The sequence below is a fragment of the Oncorhynchus masou genome, chromosome 31 (genome assembly GCF_036934945.1).
Source record: "Oncorhynchus masou masou isolate Uvic2021 chromosome 31, UVic_Omas_1.1, whole genome shotgun sequence".
NCBI classification, from domain to species: domain Eukaryota; kingdom Metazoa; phylum Chordata; class Actinopteri; order Salmoniformes; family Salmonidae; genus Oncorhynchus; species Oncorhynchus masou.
Window position 1 is genome coordinate 100,307,392 of NC_088242.1, and position 18,910 is coordinate 100,326,301.

The window sequence follows — 18,910 nt, forward strand, 5'->3', positions numbered from 1 at the left end:
TACTGTCTGCATACCAGTCAGTCTCCTACTGTCTGCATACCAGTCACTCTCCTACTGTAGGTATACCAGTCACTCTCCTACTGTCTGTATACCAGTCACTCTCCTACTGTCTGCATACCAGTCAGTCTCCTACTGTCTGTATACCAGTCACTCTCCTACTGTCTGTATACCAGTCACTCTCCTACTGTCTGAATACCAGTCACTCTCCTACAGTAGGTATACCAGTCAGTCTCCTACTGTCTGCATACCAGTCAGTCTCCTACTGTCTGTATACCAGTCACTCTCCTACTGTCTGTATACCAGTCACTCTTCTACTGTCTGAATACCAGTCACTCTCCTACTGTCTGTATACCAGTCACTCTCCTACTGTCTCTGTATACCAGTCACTCTCCTACTGTCTCTGTATACCAGTCAGTCTCCTACTGTCTGTATACCAGTCACTCTCCTACTGTCTGTATACCAGTCACTCTCCTACTGTCTGAATACCAGTCACTCTCCTACTGTCTGTATACCAGTCACTCTCCTACTGTCTCTGTATACCAGTCACTCTCCTACTGTCTCTATACCAGTCACTCTCCTACTGTCTGTATACCAGTCACTCTCCTACAGTAGGTATACCAGTCACTCTCCTACTGTCTGTTTACAATTCACTCTCCTACTGTCTGTATACCAGTCACTCTCCTACTGTCTGTATACCAGTCACTCTCCTACTGTCTCTGTATACCAGTCACTCTCCTACTGTCTCTGTATACCAGTCACTCTCCTACTGTCTGTATACCAGTCACTCTCCTACTGTCTGTATACCAGTCACTCTCCTACAGTAGGTATACCAGTCACTCTCCTACTGTCTCTGTATACCAGTCACTCTCCTACAGTACGTATACCAGTCACTCTCCTAATGTCTCTGTATACCCGTCACTCTCCTAGAGTAGGTATACCAGTAACTCTCCTACAGTAGGTATACCAGTCACTCTCCTACTGTCTGTATACCAGTCACTATCCTACTGTCTGTATACCAGTCACTCTCCTACTGTCTGTATACCAGTCACTCTCCTACAGTAGGTATACCAGTCACTCTCCTACCGTCTGTTTACCATTCACTCTCCTACTGTCTGTATACCAGTCACTCTTCTACAGTAGGTATACCAGTCACTCTCCTACTGTCTTTTTACCAGTCACTCTCCAACTCTCTGTGTACCAGTCACTCTCCTACTGTCTGTATACCAGTCACTCTCCTACTGTCTGTATACCAGTCACTCTCCTACTGTCTCTGTATACCAGTAACTCTCCTACTGTCTGTATACCAGTCACTCTCCAACTGTCTGTGTACCAGTCACTCTTCTACTGTCTGTATACCAGTCACTCTCCTACTGTCTGTATACCAGTCACTCTCCTACTGTCTGTATACCAGTCACTCTCCTACTGTCTGTATACCAGTCACTATCCTACTGTCTGTATACCAATCACTCTCCTAATGTCTCTGTATACCAGTCACTCTCCTACAGTAGGTACACCAGTCACTCTCCTACAGCAGGTATACCAGTCACTCTCATACTGTCTGTATACCAGTCACTCTCCTACTGTCTGTATACCAGTCACTCTCCTACTGTCTGTATACCAGTCACTCTCCTACTGTCTCTGTATACCAGTCACTCCCTTACAGTAGGTACACCAGTCACTCTCCTACAGTAGGTATACCAGTCACTCTCCTACTGTCTCTGTATACCAGTCACTCTCCTACCGTAGGTATACCAGTCACTCTCCTACTGTCTGTATACCAGTCACTCTCCTACAGTAGGTATACCAGTCACTCTCCTACTGTCTCTGTATACCAGTCACTCTCCTACTGTCTGTATACCAGTCACTCTCCTACTGTCTGTATACCAGTCACTCTTCTACAGTAGGTATACCAGTCACTCTCCTACTGTCTGTATACCAGTCACTCTCCTACTGTCTGGTTGCCAGTAACTCTCCTTCTCTCTCTATACCAGTCACTCTCCTACTGTCTGTATACCAGTCACTCTCCTACTGTCTCTGTATGCCAGTCACTCTCCTACTGTCTTTTTACCAGTCACTCTCCAACTGTCTGTGTATCAGTCACTCTCCTACTGTCTGTATACCAGTCACTATCCTACTGTCTGTATACCAGTCACTCTCCTACTGTCTGTTTGCCAGTCACTCTCTTACTCTCTGTTTACCAGTCACTCTCCTACGGTCTCTGTATACCAGTCACTCTCCTACTGTCTGTATACCAGTCACTCTCCTACTGTCTATGTACCAGTCACTCTCCTACTGTCTGTATACCAGTCACTCTCCTACTGTCTGCATATCAGTCACTCTCCTACTGTCTCTGTATACCAGTCACTCTCCTACTGTCTCTGTATACCAGTCACTCTCCTACTGTCTGTATACCAGTCACTCTCCCACTGTCTGTATATCACACACTCTCCTACTGTCTGTATACCAGTCACTCTCCTACGGTCTGTATTCCAGACAATCTATATTCAGTGTTGTAAAGATGTACAAATGGTTCAAGTACAAAAGGGAAAATAAATAAACAAATACAGGTTGTATTTACATTGGTGTTCGTTCTTCACTGGTTGCCCTTTTCTTGTGGCAACAGGTCACAAATCTTGCTGCTGTGATGAAACACTGTGGTATTTCACCCAGTAGATATGGGAGTTTATCAAAATTGGATTTGTTTTCTAATTCTCTGTGGGTCTGTGTAATCTGAGAGAAATATGTCTCTGTAATATGTCTCTGTAATATGGTCATACATTTGGCAGTACCTCCAGGCTCTGATCAGGCCCTACATCCAAACAAGGGCACTGCGTTCATCCACCTCTGGCCTGCTCGCCTCCCTACCACTGAGGAAGTACAGTTCCCGCTCAGCCCAGTCAAAACTGTTCGCTGCTCTGGCCCCCCAATGGTGGAACAAACTCCCTCACGACGCCAGGACAGCAGAGTCAATCACCACCTTCCGGAGACACCTGAAACCCCACCTCTTTAAGGAATACCTAGGATAGGATAAAGTAATCCTTCTCACCCCCCCCTTAAATGATTTAGATGCACTATTGTAAAGTGGCTGTTCCACTGGATGTCATAAGGTGAATTCACCAATTTGTAAGTCGCTCTGGATAAGAGCGTCTGCCAAATGACTTAAATGTAAATGTAAATGTAGGAAGATAGGAAGTGCAGCTCAGTTTCCACCTCATTTTGTGGGCATTGGGCACATAGCCTGTCTTCTCTTGAGAGCCCTGTCTGACTACGGCGGCCTTTCTCAATAGCAACGCTCACTGAGTCTGTACATAGTCAAAGCTTTCTTTAAGTTTGGGTCAGTCACAGTGGTCAGGTATTCTGCCACGGTGTACTCTCTGTTTAGGGCTAAATATAATATAGTTGGCTCTGTTTTTGGTTCATTCTTTCCATGTATCAAGTAATTATCTTTTTGATTTCTCATGATTTCCTTGGGTCTAATTGTGCTCCTGTCCTCGAGTTCTGTGGGATCTGTTTGTGAACAGAGCCTGAGGATTAGCTTGCTTAGGGGACTCTTCTCCAGTTTCATCTCTCTGTAGGTGATGGCTTTGTTATGGAAGGTTTGTTGTAGGTGGTTGTAGAATTGAACAGCTCTTTTCTGGATTTTTATAACTATCTGGTATCGGCCTAATTCTGCTCTGTATTATTTTTGTCTTACTGAGATTTACTGTCAGGGCCCAGGTCTGGCAGAATCTGTGCAGAATACCTAGGTGCTGCTGTAGACCCTCCTTGGTTGGGGAAAGAAGCACTAGATCATCAGCAAACAGTAGAGATTTGATTTCAGATTCTAGTAGGGTGAGGCCGGGTGCTGCAGATTGTTCTAGAGCCCGCGCCAATTCATTGATATATATGTTGAAGAGGGTGGGGCTTAAGCTGCATCCCTGTCTCACTCCAAGGCCCTGTGAAAGAAATGTGTGTTTTTTGCCAATTTTAAACGTTTAACCGTCACTTGTTGTTTATATACAATGGATTTTATGGTGTATGTTTTGTCTAGGAAATTGTCTCGAAGGGATTGAATTTGTCGTTGCCTAATTGTTTTTTGGTTAGATTTCCACGCTACTCTCCCTTCCATCTAAAGCATTTCTTAATATTATTTAGTTCCTTTGGCGTTGATGCCTCATGATTGAGTATTGCTGTTCAAGTAGACTGTGATTTTGCTGTGGTCTGATAGGGGTGTCAGTGGGCTGACTGTGAACGCTCTAAGAGACTCTGGGTTGAGGTCAGTGATAAAGTAGTCTACAGTACTACTGCCAAGACATGAGCTATAGGTGTATCTACCGTAAGAGTCCCCTAGAAGCCTACCATTAACTATGTACATACCCAGCGTGCGACAGAGCTGCAGGAGTTGTGACCTGTTTTTGTTGGTTATGTTGTCGTAGTTGTGTCTAGGGGGGCATATGGGGGAGGGAAAGCTGTCACCACCAGGCAGGTGTTTGTCCCCCTGTGTGCTGAGGGTGTCAGGTTCTTGTTCGGTTCTGGCATGTAGGTCGCCACAGACTAGTACATGTCCCTGGGCCTGGAAATGATTGATTTCCCCCTCCAGGATGGAGAAGCTGTCTTCATTAAAGTATGGGGATTCTAGTGGGGGGATATAGGTAGCACACAGGAGGACATTGTTCTCTGTTGAGATCATTTCCTTTAGAATTTCTAGCCAGATGCAAAATGTTCCTGTTTTGACTAATTTAATAAAAGGAGTTCGGTCTGCTCTATACCAAGATAGCATACCCCTTGATTATTTTCCCTGTTTCACACCTGGTAGTTTGGTGGATGGGACTACCAGCTCTCTGTAACCTAGAGGACAACCAGTGGGTCTGTCTCCTCTATACCACCCACCTGGTAGTTTGGTGGATGGGACTACCAGCTCTCTGTAACCTAGAGGACAACCAGTGGGTCTGTCTCCTCTATACCACCCACCTGGTAGTTTGGTGGATGGGACTACCAGCTCTCTGTAACCTAGAGGACAACCAGTGGGTCTGTCTCCTCTATACCACCCACCTGGTAGTGTGGTGGATGGGACTACCAGCTCTCTGTAATCTAGAGGACAACCAGTGGGTCTGTCTCCTCTATACCACCCACCTGGTAGTGTGGTGGATGGGACTACCAGCTCTCTGTAACCTAGAGGACAACCAGTGGGTCCGTCTCCTCTATACCACCCACCTGGTAGTGTGGTGGATGGGACTACCAGCTCTCTGTAACCTAGAGGACAACCAGCGGGTCCATCTCCTCTATACCACCCACCTGGTAGTGTGGTGGATGGGACTACCAGCTCTCTGTAACCTAGAGGACAACCAGTGGGTCCATCTCCTCTATACCACCCACCTGGTAGTGTGGTGGATGGGACTACCAGCTCTCTGTAATCTAGAGGGCAACCAGTGGGTCCATCTCCTCTATACCACCCACCTGGTAGTGTGGTGGATGGGACTACCAGCTCTCTGTAACCTAGAGGGCAACCAGTGGGTCCGTCTCCTCTATACCACCCACCTGGTAGTTTGGTGGATGGGACTACCAGCTCTCTGTAACCTAGAGGGCAACCAGTGGGTCCATCTCCTCTATACCACCCACCTGGTAGTGTGGTGGATGGGACTACCAGCTCTCTGTAACCTAGAGGGCAACCAGTGGGTCCATCTCCTCTATACTAGCTTTCTTGTAGGATGACAAAGTCTGTATTTCCAATTTATTTGATGAGGTCTGGGTTCCTGCTCTTTTGGCCAAAGGCAGATGACCTCTGACCTTGTATATATTCCAGGATGAGATAGTAATAGCTTTGTGTTCCATAGTGTCTAGTGTTGTCTTTGTGTGGTTTAGGCCCGGACCATCACAGTAGGTGTGAGCAGAGCATGTTGTTCATCTGATACATAACTCTAAGATCACAGGATGGGGCTTGGGCGGGGGTAATAGCGGGGTTGGGCCTGTTACTCTGCTCACGGCCTGGGCAAAATTTGGGGGCTGTAATGTTGAGGTCCTTGCTGCAGGGGCATGGGTCTGACATGGGGGGGGTGGGGGGGGTGTATCGGGGGTGGCCAGTGTTTTCTTGGTGTGGTCTCTCTCTCCTTCCCTCCCTCCCTTCTCCCTACATAGACCAGCCACTTCCAGGCTTACAGAGGGCCAGAGCGTATGTCTTGTCACACCCCAGTGTCCATCTCTGAGTGACTGCTGGTTCAGACTGAGTAAAGCAAGCAGCTCTGTGCCACTGGGGATCTCTGAGCCTTTTAGTGTGTTCTGCCAGGCAGAGAGACTCCACCACCTGGTGACTGCCTCTCCTCTCTCTCTCTGCCTGGTGCCTATCTCCCTCACTCTCTCTCTCTGCCTGGTGCCTACCTCCCTCACGCTCTCTCTCTGCCTAGTGCCTACCTCCCTCACGCTCTCTCTCTGCCTAGTGCCTACCTCCCTCACGCTCTCTCTCTGCCTGGTGCCTACCTCCCTCACGCTCTCTCTCTCTGCCTGGTGCCTTTCTCCCTTACGCTCTCTCTCTCTGCCTGGTGCCTTTCTCCCTCACGCTCTCTCTCTCTGCCTGGTGCCTTTCTCCCTTACGCTCTCTCTCTCTGCCTGGTGCCTTTCTCCCTCACGCTCTCTCTCTCTGCCTGGTGCCTTTCTCCCTCACGCTCTCCCTCTCTGCCTGGTGCCTTTCTCCCTCACGCTCTCCCTCTCTGCCTGGTGCCTTTCTCCCTCAAGCTCTCCCTCTCTGCCTGGTGCCTTTCTCCCTCACGCTCTCTCTCTCTCTGCCTGGTGCCTTTCTCCCTCACGCTCTCCCTCTCTGCCTGGTGCCTTTCTCCCTCACGCTCTCCCTCTCTGCCTGGTGCCTTTCTCCCTCAGGCTTACCCTCTCTGCCTGGTGCCTACCTCCTCTGTCCATCTCTCTCTTTCTCTGAGTCAGTGTGTCTTTGCCTCCTATGTCTCTCTCTGACTCAGTGTGTCTTTGCCTCCTATGACTCTCTCTCTGACTCAGTGTGTCTTTGCCTCCTATGTCTCTCTCTCTGACTCAGTGTGTCTTTGCCTCCTATGTCTCTCTCTCTGACTCAGTGTGTCTTTGCCTCCTATGTCTCTCTCTCTGACTCAGTGTGTCTTTGCCTCCTATGTCTCTCTCTCTGACTCAGTGTGTCTTTGCCTCCTATGTCTCTCTCTCTGACTCAGTGTGTCTTTGCCTCCTATGTCTCTCTCTCTGACTCAGTGTGTCTTTGCCTCCTATGTCTCTCTCTCTGACTCAGTGTGTCTTTGCCTCCTATGTCTCTCTCTTTGACTCAGTGTGTCTTTGCCTCCTATGTCTCTCTCTTTGACTCAGTGTGTCTTTGCCTCCTATGTCTCTCTCTCTGACTCAGTGTGTCTTTGTCTCCTATGTCTCTCTCTCTGACTCAGTGTGTCTTTGCCTCCTATGTCTCTCTCTCTGACTCAGTGTGTCTTTGCCTCCTATGTCTCTCTCTCTGACTCAGTGTGTCTTTGCCTCCTATGTCTCTCTCTCTGACTCAGTGTGTCTTTGCCTCCTATGTCTCTCTCTCTGACTCAGTGTGTCTTTGCCTCCTATGTCTCTCTCTCTGACTCAGTGTGTCTTTGCCTCCTATGTCTCTCTCTTTGACTCAGTGTGTCTTTGCCTCCTATGTCTCTCTCTTTGACTCAGTGTGTCTTTGCCTCCTATGTCTCTCTCTCTGACTCAGTGTGTCTTTGTCTCCTATGTCTCTCTCTCTGACTCAGTGTGTCTTTGCCTCCTATGTCTCTCTCTCTGACTCAGTGTGTCTTTGCCTCCTATGTCTCTCTCTCTGACTCAGTGTGTCTTTGCCTCCTATGTCTCTCTCTCTGACTCAGTGTGTCTTTGCCTCCTATGTCTCTCTCTCTGACTCAGTGTGTCTTTGCCTCCTATGTCTCTCTCTCTGACTCAGTGTGTCTTTGCCTCCTATGTCTCTCTCTTTGACTCAGTGTGACTTTGCCTCCTATGTCTCTCTCTTTGACTCAGTGTGTCTTTGCCTCCTATGTCTCTCTCTCTGACTCAGTGTGTCTTTGCCTCCTATGTCTCTCTCTCTGACTCAGTGTGTCTTTGCCTCCTATGTCTCTCTCTTTGACTCAGTGTGTCTTTGCCTCCTATGTCTCTCTCTTTGACTCAGTGTGTCTTTGCCTCCTATGTCTCTCTCTCTGACTCAGTGTGTCTTTGTCTCCTATGTCTCTCTCTCTGACTCAGTGTGTCTTTGCCTCCTATGTCTCTCTCTCTGACTCAGTGTGTCTTTGCCTCCTATGTCTCTCTCTCTGACTCAGTGTGTCTTTGCCTCCTATGTCTCTCTCTCTGACTCAGTGTGTCTTTGCCTCCTATGTCTCTCTCTCTGACTCAGTGTGTCTTTGCCTCCTATGTCTCTCTCTCTGACTCAGTGTGTCTTTGCCTCCTATGTCTCTCTCTCTGACTCAGTGTGTCTTTGCCTCCTATGTCTCTCTCTCTGACTCAGTGTGTCTTTGCCTCCTATGTCTCTCTCTTTGACTCAGTGTGTCTTTGCCTCCTATGTCTCTCTCTTTGACTCAGTGTGTCTTTGCCTCCTATGTCTCTCTCTCTGACTCAGTGTGTCTTTGTCTCCTATGTCTCTCTCTCTGACTCAGTGTGTCTTTGCCTCCTATGTCTCTCTCTCTGACTCAGTGTGTCTTTGCCTCCTATGTCTCTCTCTCTGACTCAGTGTGTCTTTGCCTCCTATGTCTCTCTCTCTGACTCAGTGTGTCTTTGCCTCCTATGTCTCTCTCTCTGACTCAGTGTGTCTTTGCCTCCTATGTCTCTCTCTCTGACTCAGTGTGTCTTTGCCTCCTATGTCTCTCTCTTTGACTCAGTGTGTCTTTGCCTCCTATGTCTCTCTCTCTGACTCAGTGTGTCTTTGTCTCCTATGTCTCTCTCTCTGACTCAGTGTGTCTTTGCCTCCTATGTCTCTCTCTCTGACTCAGTGTGTCTTTGCCTCCTATGTCTCTCTCTCTGACTCAGTGTGTCTTTGCCTCCTATGTCTCTCTCTCTGACTCAGTGTGTCTTTGCCTCCTATGTCTCTCTCTCTGACTCAGTGTGTCTTTGCCTCCTATGTCTCTCTCTCTGACTCAGTGTGTCTTTGCCTCCTATGTCTCTCTCTTTGACTCAGTGTGTCTTTGCCTCCTATGTCTCTCTCTTTGACTCAGTGTGTCTTTGCCTCCTATGTCTCTCTCTGACTCAGTGTGTCTTTGTCTCCTATGTCTCTCTCTCTGACTCAGTGTGTCTTTGCCTCCTATGTCTCTCTCTCTGACTCAGTGTGTCTTTGCCTCCTATGTCTCTCTCTCTGACTCAGTGTGTCTTTGCCTCCTATGTCTCTCTCTCTGACTCAGTGTGTCTTTGCCTCCTATGTCTCTCTCTCTGACTCAGTGTGTCTTTGCCTCCTATGTCTCTCTCTCTGACTCAGTGTGTCTTTGCCTCCTATGTCTCTCTCTTTGACTCAGTGTGTCTTTGCCTCCTATGTCTCTCTCTTTGACTCAGTGTGTCTTTGCCTCCTATGTCTCTCTCTCTGACTCAGTGTGTCTTTGTCTCCTATGTCTCTCTCTGACTCAGTGTGTCTTTGCCTCCTATGTCTCTCTCTCTGACTCAGTGTGTCTTTGCCTCCTATGTCTCTCTCTCTGACTCAGTGTGTCTTTGCCTCCTATGTCTCTCTCTCTGACTCAGTGTGTCTTTGCCTCCTATGTCTCTCTCTCTGACTCAGTGTGTCTTTGCCTCCTATGTCTCTCTCTCTGACTCAGTGTGTCTTTGCCTCTTATGTCTCTCTCTCTGACTCAGTGTGTCTTTGCCTCCTATGTCTCTCTCTCTGACTCAGTGTGTCTTTGCCTCCTATGTCTCTCTCTCTGACTCAGTGTGTCTTTGCCTCCTCTCTCTCGCTATCTCTATTCAAATGGGCTTTATTAGCATGGGAAACATGCTTACATTGCCAATGCAAGTGAAATAAACAAATAAAAGTGAGACAAACAACAACATCAAAACTATTATAATTTAACAGTAAATATTGCACTCAAAAATACATTTAATGTGTTATATTATCAGCTATAAAAATTGTTTTAGCAGAATAGGATGGGAATAGGATGGGAAAACAAATAAATATGGGTTTTATTTACAATGTTGTTTGTGCTCCACTTTCTCATTTACATTTTGGCAACAGGTCACAAATCTTGCTGCTGTGATGGCACGCTGTGGTATTTCACCCAGGAGATATGGGAGTTTATCAAAATCGGGTTTGATTTCTAATTCTCTGTGGGTCTGTGTAATCTGAGGGAAATATGTGTCTCAAATATGGTCATACATTGGACAGGAGGTTAGTATTAATTTAGTGACAGAGCTATGGGTGCCAGTGGATAGTTGAATCCCGACAGGTCTATCTGTCCCCAAGCATGACAATAGTCTATTTATGCCGATAGTCAATTTATGCCAATAGTCTATTTATGCCAATAGTCTATTTATGCCAATAGTCAATTTATGCCAATAGTCAATTTATGCCAATAGTCAATTTATGCCAATAGTCAATTTATGCCAGGAGCTGGGTACAGGGATTTAAACACTATATATTAGTGAGGAGCAGGGTACATGGATTTAAACACTATATATTAGTGAGGAGCTGGGTACAGGGATTTAAACACTATATATTAGTGAGGAGATGAATACAGGGATTTAAACACTATATATTAGTGAGAAGCTGGGTGCAGGGATTTAAACACTATATATCAGTGAGGAGCTGGGTACAGGGATTTAAACACTATATTAGTGAGGAGCTGGGTACAGGGATTTAAACACTATATATTAGTGAGGAGCTGGGTACAGGGATTTAAACACTATATATTAGTGATAACCCTGTCTACAAAGCTACATCACCCATAATAACCCTGTCTACAAAGCTACATCACCCGTAATAACCCTATCTACAAAGCTACATCACCCATAATAACCCTCTCTACAAAGCTACATCACCCATAATAACCCTGTCTACAAAGCTACATCACCCATAATAACCCTGTCTACAAAGCTACATCACCCATAATAACCCAGTCTACAAAGCTACATCACCCATAATAACCCAGTCTACAAAGCTACATCACCTGTAATAACCCTGTCTACAAGGCTACATCACCCATAATAACCCTGTCTACAAAGCTACATCACCCATAATAACCCTCTCTACAAAGCCACATCACCCATAATAACCCTGTCTACAAAGCTACATCACCCATAATTACCCAGTCTACAAAGCTACATCACCCATAATAACCCTGTCTACAAAGCTACATCACCCATAATTACCCTGTCTACAAAGCTACATCACCCATAATTACCCTGTCTACAAAGCTACATCACCCATAATAACCCTCTCTACAAAGCCACATCACCCATAATAACCCAGTCTACAAAGCTACATCACCCATAATTACCCAGTCTACAAAGCTACATCACCCATAATAACCCTGTCTACAAAGCTACATCACCCATAATTACCCTGTCTACAAAGCTACATCACCCATAATTACCCTGTCTACAAAGCTACATCACCCATCTCTAATCTCTCTCTGTCTCTCTCTCTCTCTCTCTCTCTCTCTCTCTCTCTCTCTCTCTCCTCTCTCTCTCTCTCTCTCTCTCTCTCTCTCTCTCTCTCTCCCTGTCTACAAAGCTACATCACCCATAATAACCCTGTCTACAAAGCTACATCACCCATAATAACCCCGTCTACAAAGCTACATCACCCATAATAACCCTGTCTACAAAGCTACATCACCCATAATAACCCTCTCTACAAAGCTACATCACCCATAATAACCCTCTCTACAAAGCTACATCACCCATAATAACCCAGCCAGTAATCCACAATCTGAATTGGAACAAAGGGCTGGCTCTGGTTGTGAGGCTTTGACTAGAGAATATATACAAAGGCTGGGTGGACACACACAAACACACACACTCTCTCTCTCTCTCTCTCTCTCTCTCTCTCTCTCTCTCTCTCTCTCTCTCTCTCTCTCTCTCTCTCTCTCTCTCTCTGTCTCTCTCTCTCTCTCTCTCTCTCTCTCTCTCTGTCTCTCTCTCTCTCTCTCTCTCTCTCTCTCTCTCTCTCTCTCTCTCTCTCTCTCTCTCTCTCTCTCACTCTCTCACTCTCTCTCTCTCTCTCTCTCTCTCTCTCTCTCTCTCTCTCTGTCTCTCTCTCTCTCTCTCTCTCTCTCTCTCTCTCTCTCTCTCTCTCTCTCTCTCTCTCTCTCTCTCTCTCTCTCTCTGTCTTTGACTGATGTGATGCTGTGTCGAGGGAGGGAGGGCATGACGAAGCCGGCTGATTCCTGGACCCCAGGGTTAAGTGGCAGAAATTACCATCTCATTTTCATTTTCCTCACAGACAGGCTGTTTTTAAAGTGCAGCGGGCAGTGGACAGATATTAGATGTCATAAAGCATGCAGAGACATTTGCAAATACGCAGATGCCTGTCTGAATCTGCCTGAGTCTGTCTGGAACGCACATCCAGCGCGATGATGAAGAGGGGACTGATGAGAGGAGAAGATGATGGAGGAAACTCTCTCTCTCTCTTTTTATTCTCGTTATTTTTGTGAGAATTCAGAGTTCAGTTGACTTGTTAGAGTTCAGTGTAAAAAGTCCTGGTGGCCATTTGATTAATTGTTCAGCCTTATGTTCAGTCTTATGGCTTGGGGGAAGAAGCTGTTGAAGAGCCTTTTCGTCCTGGACTTGGCACTCTGGTTCCGTTTGCTGTGCAGATGCAGAGAGAACAGTCTATGACTGGAGTCTTTGACAATTTTTTGGTCCTTCCTCTGACACCGCCTGGTATAGAGGTCCTGGATGGCAGGAAGCTTGGCCCCAGTGATGTACTGGGCTGTATGCATTACCCTCTGTAGCGCCTTACGGTCAGATGCCGAGCAGTTGTATTACCAGGCGGTGATGCAACCGGTCAGGATGTTCTCGATGGTTCAGCTGTAGAACCTTTTGAGGATCTGGGGACTCATGACAAATCTTTACAGTCTCCTGAGGGGGGAAATGTGTTGTTGCGCCCTCTTAACGAATGTCTTGGTGTGTTTGGACCATAATAGTTTGTTGGTGATGTGGAAACCAAGGAACTTGAAACTCTCGACCGCCTCACTACAGCCCCATCGATGTTAACGGGGTTCTGTTCAGCACGCCTTTTCCTGTAGTCCACGATCAGCTCCTTTGTCTTGCTCACATTGAGGGAGAGGTTGTTGTCCTGTCTCAGCGGTGTCAGTGACCATTGTTGTGTCGTCAGCAAACTTAATGATGGTGTTGAAGTCGTGCTTGGCCACACAGTCGTGGTTGAACAGGGAGTACAGGAGGGAACTAAACACGCACCCCCGATGGGCCCCCCGTGTCGAGGATCAGTGTGGCAGATGTGTCGTTGCCTACCCTTACCACATGGGGGCAGCCCGTCAGGAAGACCAGGATCCAGTTTCAAAGTGAGGTGTTTAGTCCCAGGTTCCTTAGCTTAGTGATGAGCTTTGTGGGTACTATGGTGTTGAACGCTGAGCTGTAGTCAATAAACAGAATTCTCACGTAGGTGTTCACTCTGTCCAGCTGGAAAAGGGCAGTGTGGACTGTGTGAGTGAGATTACGTCATCTGTGGATCTGTTGGGGCGGTATGCGAATTGGAGCGGATTTAGGGTTTCCAGGATGATGGTGTTGATGTCAGCCATGACCAGCCTTTCAAATCACTTCATGGCTACCGCCGACGTGAGTGCTACGGGTCGGTAGTCATTTAGGCAGCTTCCTTGGGCACAGAGACTATGGTGGTCTGCTTGAAAACATGTTAGGCATTACAGACTTTGTTGAAAATGTCAATGAAGATACTTGACAGTTGGTCCGAACATGCTCTGAGTACACATCCTGGTAATCCGTCTGGCCCCGCAGCCTTGTGAAGGTTGACCTGTTTAAAGGTTTTGCTCACATTAGCTACGGAGAGCGTGATCACACAGTCGTTACGGCACAGCTGGTGCTCTCATGCATGCTTCAGTGTTGATTGCCTCGAAGCGAGCATAAAAGGCATTCAGCTCATCTGGTAGGCTCATGTCACTGGGAAGCTCGCGGCTGGGTTTCCCTTTGTAATCCATGATAGTTTTCAAGCCCTGCCACATCCGACGAGCATCAGAGCCGGTGTAGTAGGATTCAATCTTAGTCATGCATTGATGCTTTGCCTGTTTGATGGTTCCCCTGAGGGCTTAGCGGGATATATTATATGCGTCTGGATTAGTGTCCCGCTCCTTGAAAGCGCCAGCTCTAGCCTTTAGCTCGGTGCGGATGTTGCCTGTTATCTTTCTGTAATCATTCTGGTTGGAATATGTATAGTGACCATACATCGATGCAAAACAGTCATGTAGCGTAGCATCCGCGTCATCTGACCACTACCATATTGAGCGAGTCACTGGTACTTCCTGCTTTTGTTTTTGCTTGTAAGCGGGAATCAGAAGGATAGAAGTATTGTCAGATTTGCCAAATGGAGGGCGAGGGAGAGCTTTTAATGCATCTCTGTGTGTGGAGTAAAGGTGGTCTAGAGTTGTTTTTCCTCTGGTTGCACATGTGATATGCTGGTAGAAATGAGGTAAAACAGATTTAAGTTTGCCTGCATTAAAGTCCCCGGCCACTAGGAGCATCACCTCTGGGTGAGTATTGTCTTGTTTGCTTATGGCCCTTATAGAGGTGGTTGAGTGCGGTCATAGTAACAGCATCGGTTTGTGGTGGTAAATAGACAGCTATGAAAAATATAGATGAAAACTTTGTTGGTAGATAGTGTGGTCTACAGCTTGAGGTTCTCTACCTCAGACGAGCAATACCTCGAGACTTCTTCAATATTAGGCATTGCGCACCAGCTTTTATTGACAAAAAAGACACACACCCTGTCCCTCTTCTTACCAGACGTAGCTGTTCTGTCGTGCCAATGCACGGAAAATCTTTATATTATACGTGTCATCATTCAGCCACAACTCGGTGAAACATAAGATATTACAGTTGTTTATGTCCCGTTGGTAGGATAGTCTCGAGCGGAGATCATCCAGTTTATTTTCCAGTGGTCGCACGTTGGCCAATAGAATGGATGGTAGAGGCAGGTTACCCACTGGCCGACAGATTCTCACAAGGCACTCCGATCTCCGCCCCCTGTATTTCTGTCTTTTCTTTTCTTCACGTGAATGACGGGGATTTGGGTCTCAGAGAAGATTTTGGGGTGAGGTGAGGAATCAATGTTGTGATATCCAGAAGCTCTTTTCGGTCATAAGATACATTAGGTCCAAAATAAGTTACAAACAATGCGAAAAAATAAACAAAAAAGCACTGTTTGTTATGAGTAAAATTGCAGCCATCCCTTTCGACACCATTGAATCCTGGGATAGAAGGGGATACAGTGTCCATTGTGAGAGCTCCCACAAAGCATATACTCATAATACACCATCCAAATCTCATTACAGCGTTAGCACTGTTGTAATACTGAACATCTAGGAATGGAGACGGGCTGGTTGACTTTAAGATCTCTTTAAATTTGACAATTAAAAAAAAACACTCTCGTCCAGTGTGACTGGCAGGAGCAATTCGAGTTAAGTGCTTTACTCAAGGGAACATTGACAGATATTTCACCCTATTCGACTCGAGGATTTGAACCAGCGAACTTTCAGTTACCTTTCAGCCCAAAGCTGTTAACCTCTAAGGCTTCCTGCCGCCCTCCTTCAGGAGGTAATGAAGGGAAAGAGTGTGAATCTTCTGGCACTGTTGATGTTTCAGAGGGAACCTGGGAAGCTCGCGGCTGGGTTTCAGAGGTCTCTCTTTGAACACCATGTCACTACAGCCCTCAGGGGCTGAGCCAGTCCACACAGAGGCTCTCATACTGCTCTCACACACACACTCAATTCATATCAGTCATATCGTTGCAGTTTAGATGCAGTAGCATTAACAGACTTCTCCCCACCCCATGGTCAAATTAAAATGCTGAGTGGGTAATGTACACAGTAGGGACAAAGACTAACATCCACCTCACGATATACTGCCTCACAATATACTACCTCACAATATACTACCTCATGATATACTACCTCACAATATACTACCTCAAATTATACTACCTCAAAATATACTACCTCACATTATACTACCTCAAATTATACTACCTCACATTATACTACCTCAAATTATACTACCTCACAATATACTACCTCAAATTATACTACCTCACATTATACTACCTCAAAATATACTACCTCACAATATACTGCCTCAAAATATACTACCTCACATTATACTACCTCAAAATATACTACCTCACGATATACTGCCTCACGATATACTGCCTCACGATATACTGCCTCACGATATACTGCCTCACAATATACTGCATCACAATATACTACCTCACGATATACTACCTCACAATATACTACCTCAAATTATACTACCTCAAAATATACTACCTCACATTATACTACCTCAAATTATACTACCTCACATTATACTACCTCAAATTATACTACCTCACAATATACTACCTCAAATTATACTACCTCACATTATACTACCTCAAAATATACTACCTCACAATATACTGCCTCAAAATATACTACCTCACATTATACTACCTCAAAATATACTACCTCACGATATACTGCCTCACGATATACTGCCTCACGATATACTACCTCTCGATATACTACCTCTCGATATACTACCTCTCGATATACTACCTCTCGATATACTATCTCTCGATATACTACCTCTCGATATACTACCTCTCGATATACTACCTCTCGATATACTACCTCTCGATATACTACCTCTCGATATACTACCTCACGATATACTACCTCTCGATATACTATCTCTCGATATACTACCTCTCGATATACTACCTCTCGATATACTACCTCTCGATATACTACCTCTCGATATACTACCTCTCGATATACTACCTCACAATATACTGCCTCACAATATACTGCCTCACGATATACTGCCTCACGATATACTACCTCACAATCCACTACCTTCCAATATACTATCTCATGTTGTTTACCTCTGATGAACCTAAAAGCTGCTCCCTTGACACCAAACTGAGAAAACAATCAGCTCATTCTTACAGCGCAACCATAGAATCAGCTGCTTAGTGGATCAATGTACTGCACAGCTGTGTTTGAATCTGGGGGTGTGGTAGGGGGGTGGGTCAGTTCTGTCTATTCACTGCTGTGATTGGTGGAGTGAGTGACCGATACAACAATGTAGCGTGTCAGTGACTGCCTGGCGACAGTGTGGTAGTGTGGTGCCTCCGATACCTACCTGATATGTGTTGTCAAAGCTGTCATACATGAACCTCGTGATCAGAGATGTCTTCCCAACTACAAGAAAAAACAAAGATAGAGAGAGAGAGATAGAGGAAGAGATATAAAGATAGAGAGAGAGGGAGAGAAGAGAGAGAGGGATAGAGAGAGAGAGAAAGAAAGAGAGAAGAGAGAGGGAGAGAGAGAGAGAGAGAGAGAGAGAGAGAGAGAGAGAGAGAAAGAGAGAAGAGAGAGAGGGATAGAGAGAGAGATAGAGAGATGTGGGGTTAGATGGGTTTTGGAACAGAGACAGTGACATTCGAGCTGTTTGTGCTGAAACAGTGAATACATAATGACTCCTCTTTAGAAGAAACTGTACGAATAACAAACACCCTGATGAAGAGAGATCTTTAGCCTGAGGACTTATTAATTTCATACAACAACAAAACGATTTTTAGCATTTTCCACAATAAAGCTTTTTCATATGTTGGCAATATAGGATGATATCTGTAATATTTCCTTCAGATGCTCTTTTCACAGGCCAGATAGGAAATGAGAAAGGTTATCAGACCCGGTGCAGGGCTAGAATGTGCCTCAATTATAACCCTCTGAAATGGTGCAATTTGCAACCAAAGTCTAACTCATTCTCTTCTCAGGCTTTTCATGTTACATTTGAGTCATTTAGCAGACACTCTTATCCAGAGCAACTTACAGGTGCAATTAGGTCAAGGGCACATCGACAGATTTGAAAGGATTCAAACACTCTTAACCGCTAGGCTACCCGCTAGGCTACCCGCCATCCACTAGGCCATCCGCTAGGTTACCCGCTAGGCTACCCGTTAGGCCATGCGCTAGGTTACCCGCTAGGTTACCCGCTAGGCTACCCGCTAGGCTACCCGCCATCCACTAGGCCATCCGCTAGGCTACCCGCTAGGCTACCCATTAGGCCATCCACTAGGCCATCCGCTAGGCTACCCGCTAGGCTACCCGCCATCCACTAGGCCATCCGCTAGGTTACCCGCTAGGCTACCCATTAGGCCATCCACTAGGCCATCCGCTAGGCTACCCGTTAGGCCATGCGCTAGGTTACTCGCTAGGCTACCCGCTAGGCTACCCGCCATCCGCTAGGCCATCCGCTAGGCTACCCGTTAGGCCATGCGCTAGGTTACTCGCTTAGGCTACCCGCCATCCGCTAGGCCATCCGCTAGGCTACCCGTTAGGCCATGCGCTAGGTTACTCGCTAGGCCACTCGCTAGGCTACCCGCTAGGCTTCCTCCCACTGGGCACAGATGTCAATAGTTTCGTTGAAATTACACGGAAACAACGTTGATTCAGCCAATGTGTTCCCAGTAGGCTGCCTCGCTATCCAAATTCCCCATTCAGTACTCCAGTACCCACTCAACACGCTACCCGAAGGTCAGCTATGGTCCAGGGTCGTTGAAAGTACTTGAGGAAATGACACATCCTCAACAGTGCGCTGCCTGTGCAAACACACACACACACACCAGCTGCTGGTTAACACACACACACACCCACCCACCCGCCCGCACGCACACGCGCGCACACACACACACACACACACACACACACACACACACACACACACACACACACACACACAC

At 46.4% G+C, this 18,910-nt stretch overlaps 1 protein-coding gene across 1 annotated transcript in view; it reads right to left on the minus strand.

The window, feature by feature from the left end:
* LOC135524819 (ras-related protein Rab-6B-like) overlaps positions 1–17,361 on the minus strand; it is a 119,699-nt gene extending 102,338 nt beyond the window's left edge. The window contains exon 1 of the mRNA XM_064952669.1: positions 17,308–17,361. Within this exon, the coding sequence (XP_064808741.1) occupies positions 17,308–17,337 (30 nt within the window). The 5' untranslated portion in view covers positions 17,338–17,361. The remainder of the gene's footprint in view (positions 1–17,307) is intronic.
* Positions 17,362–18,910: the final 1,549 nt, after the last annotated feature.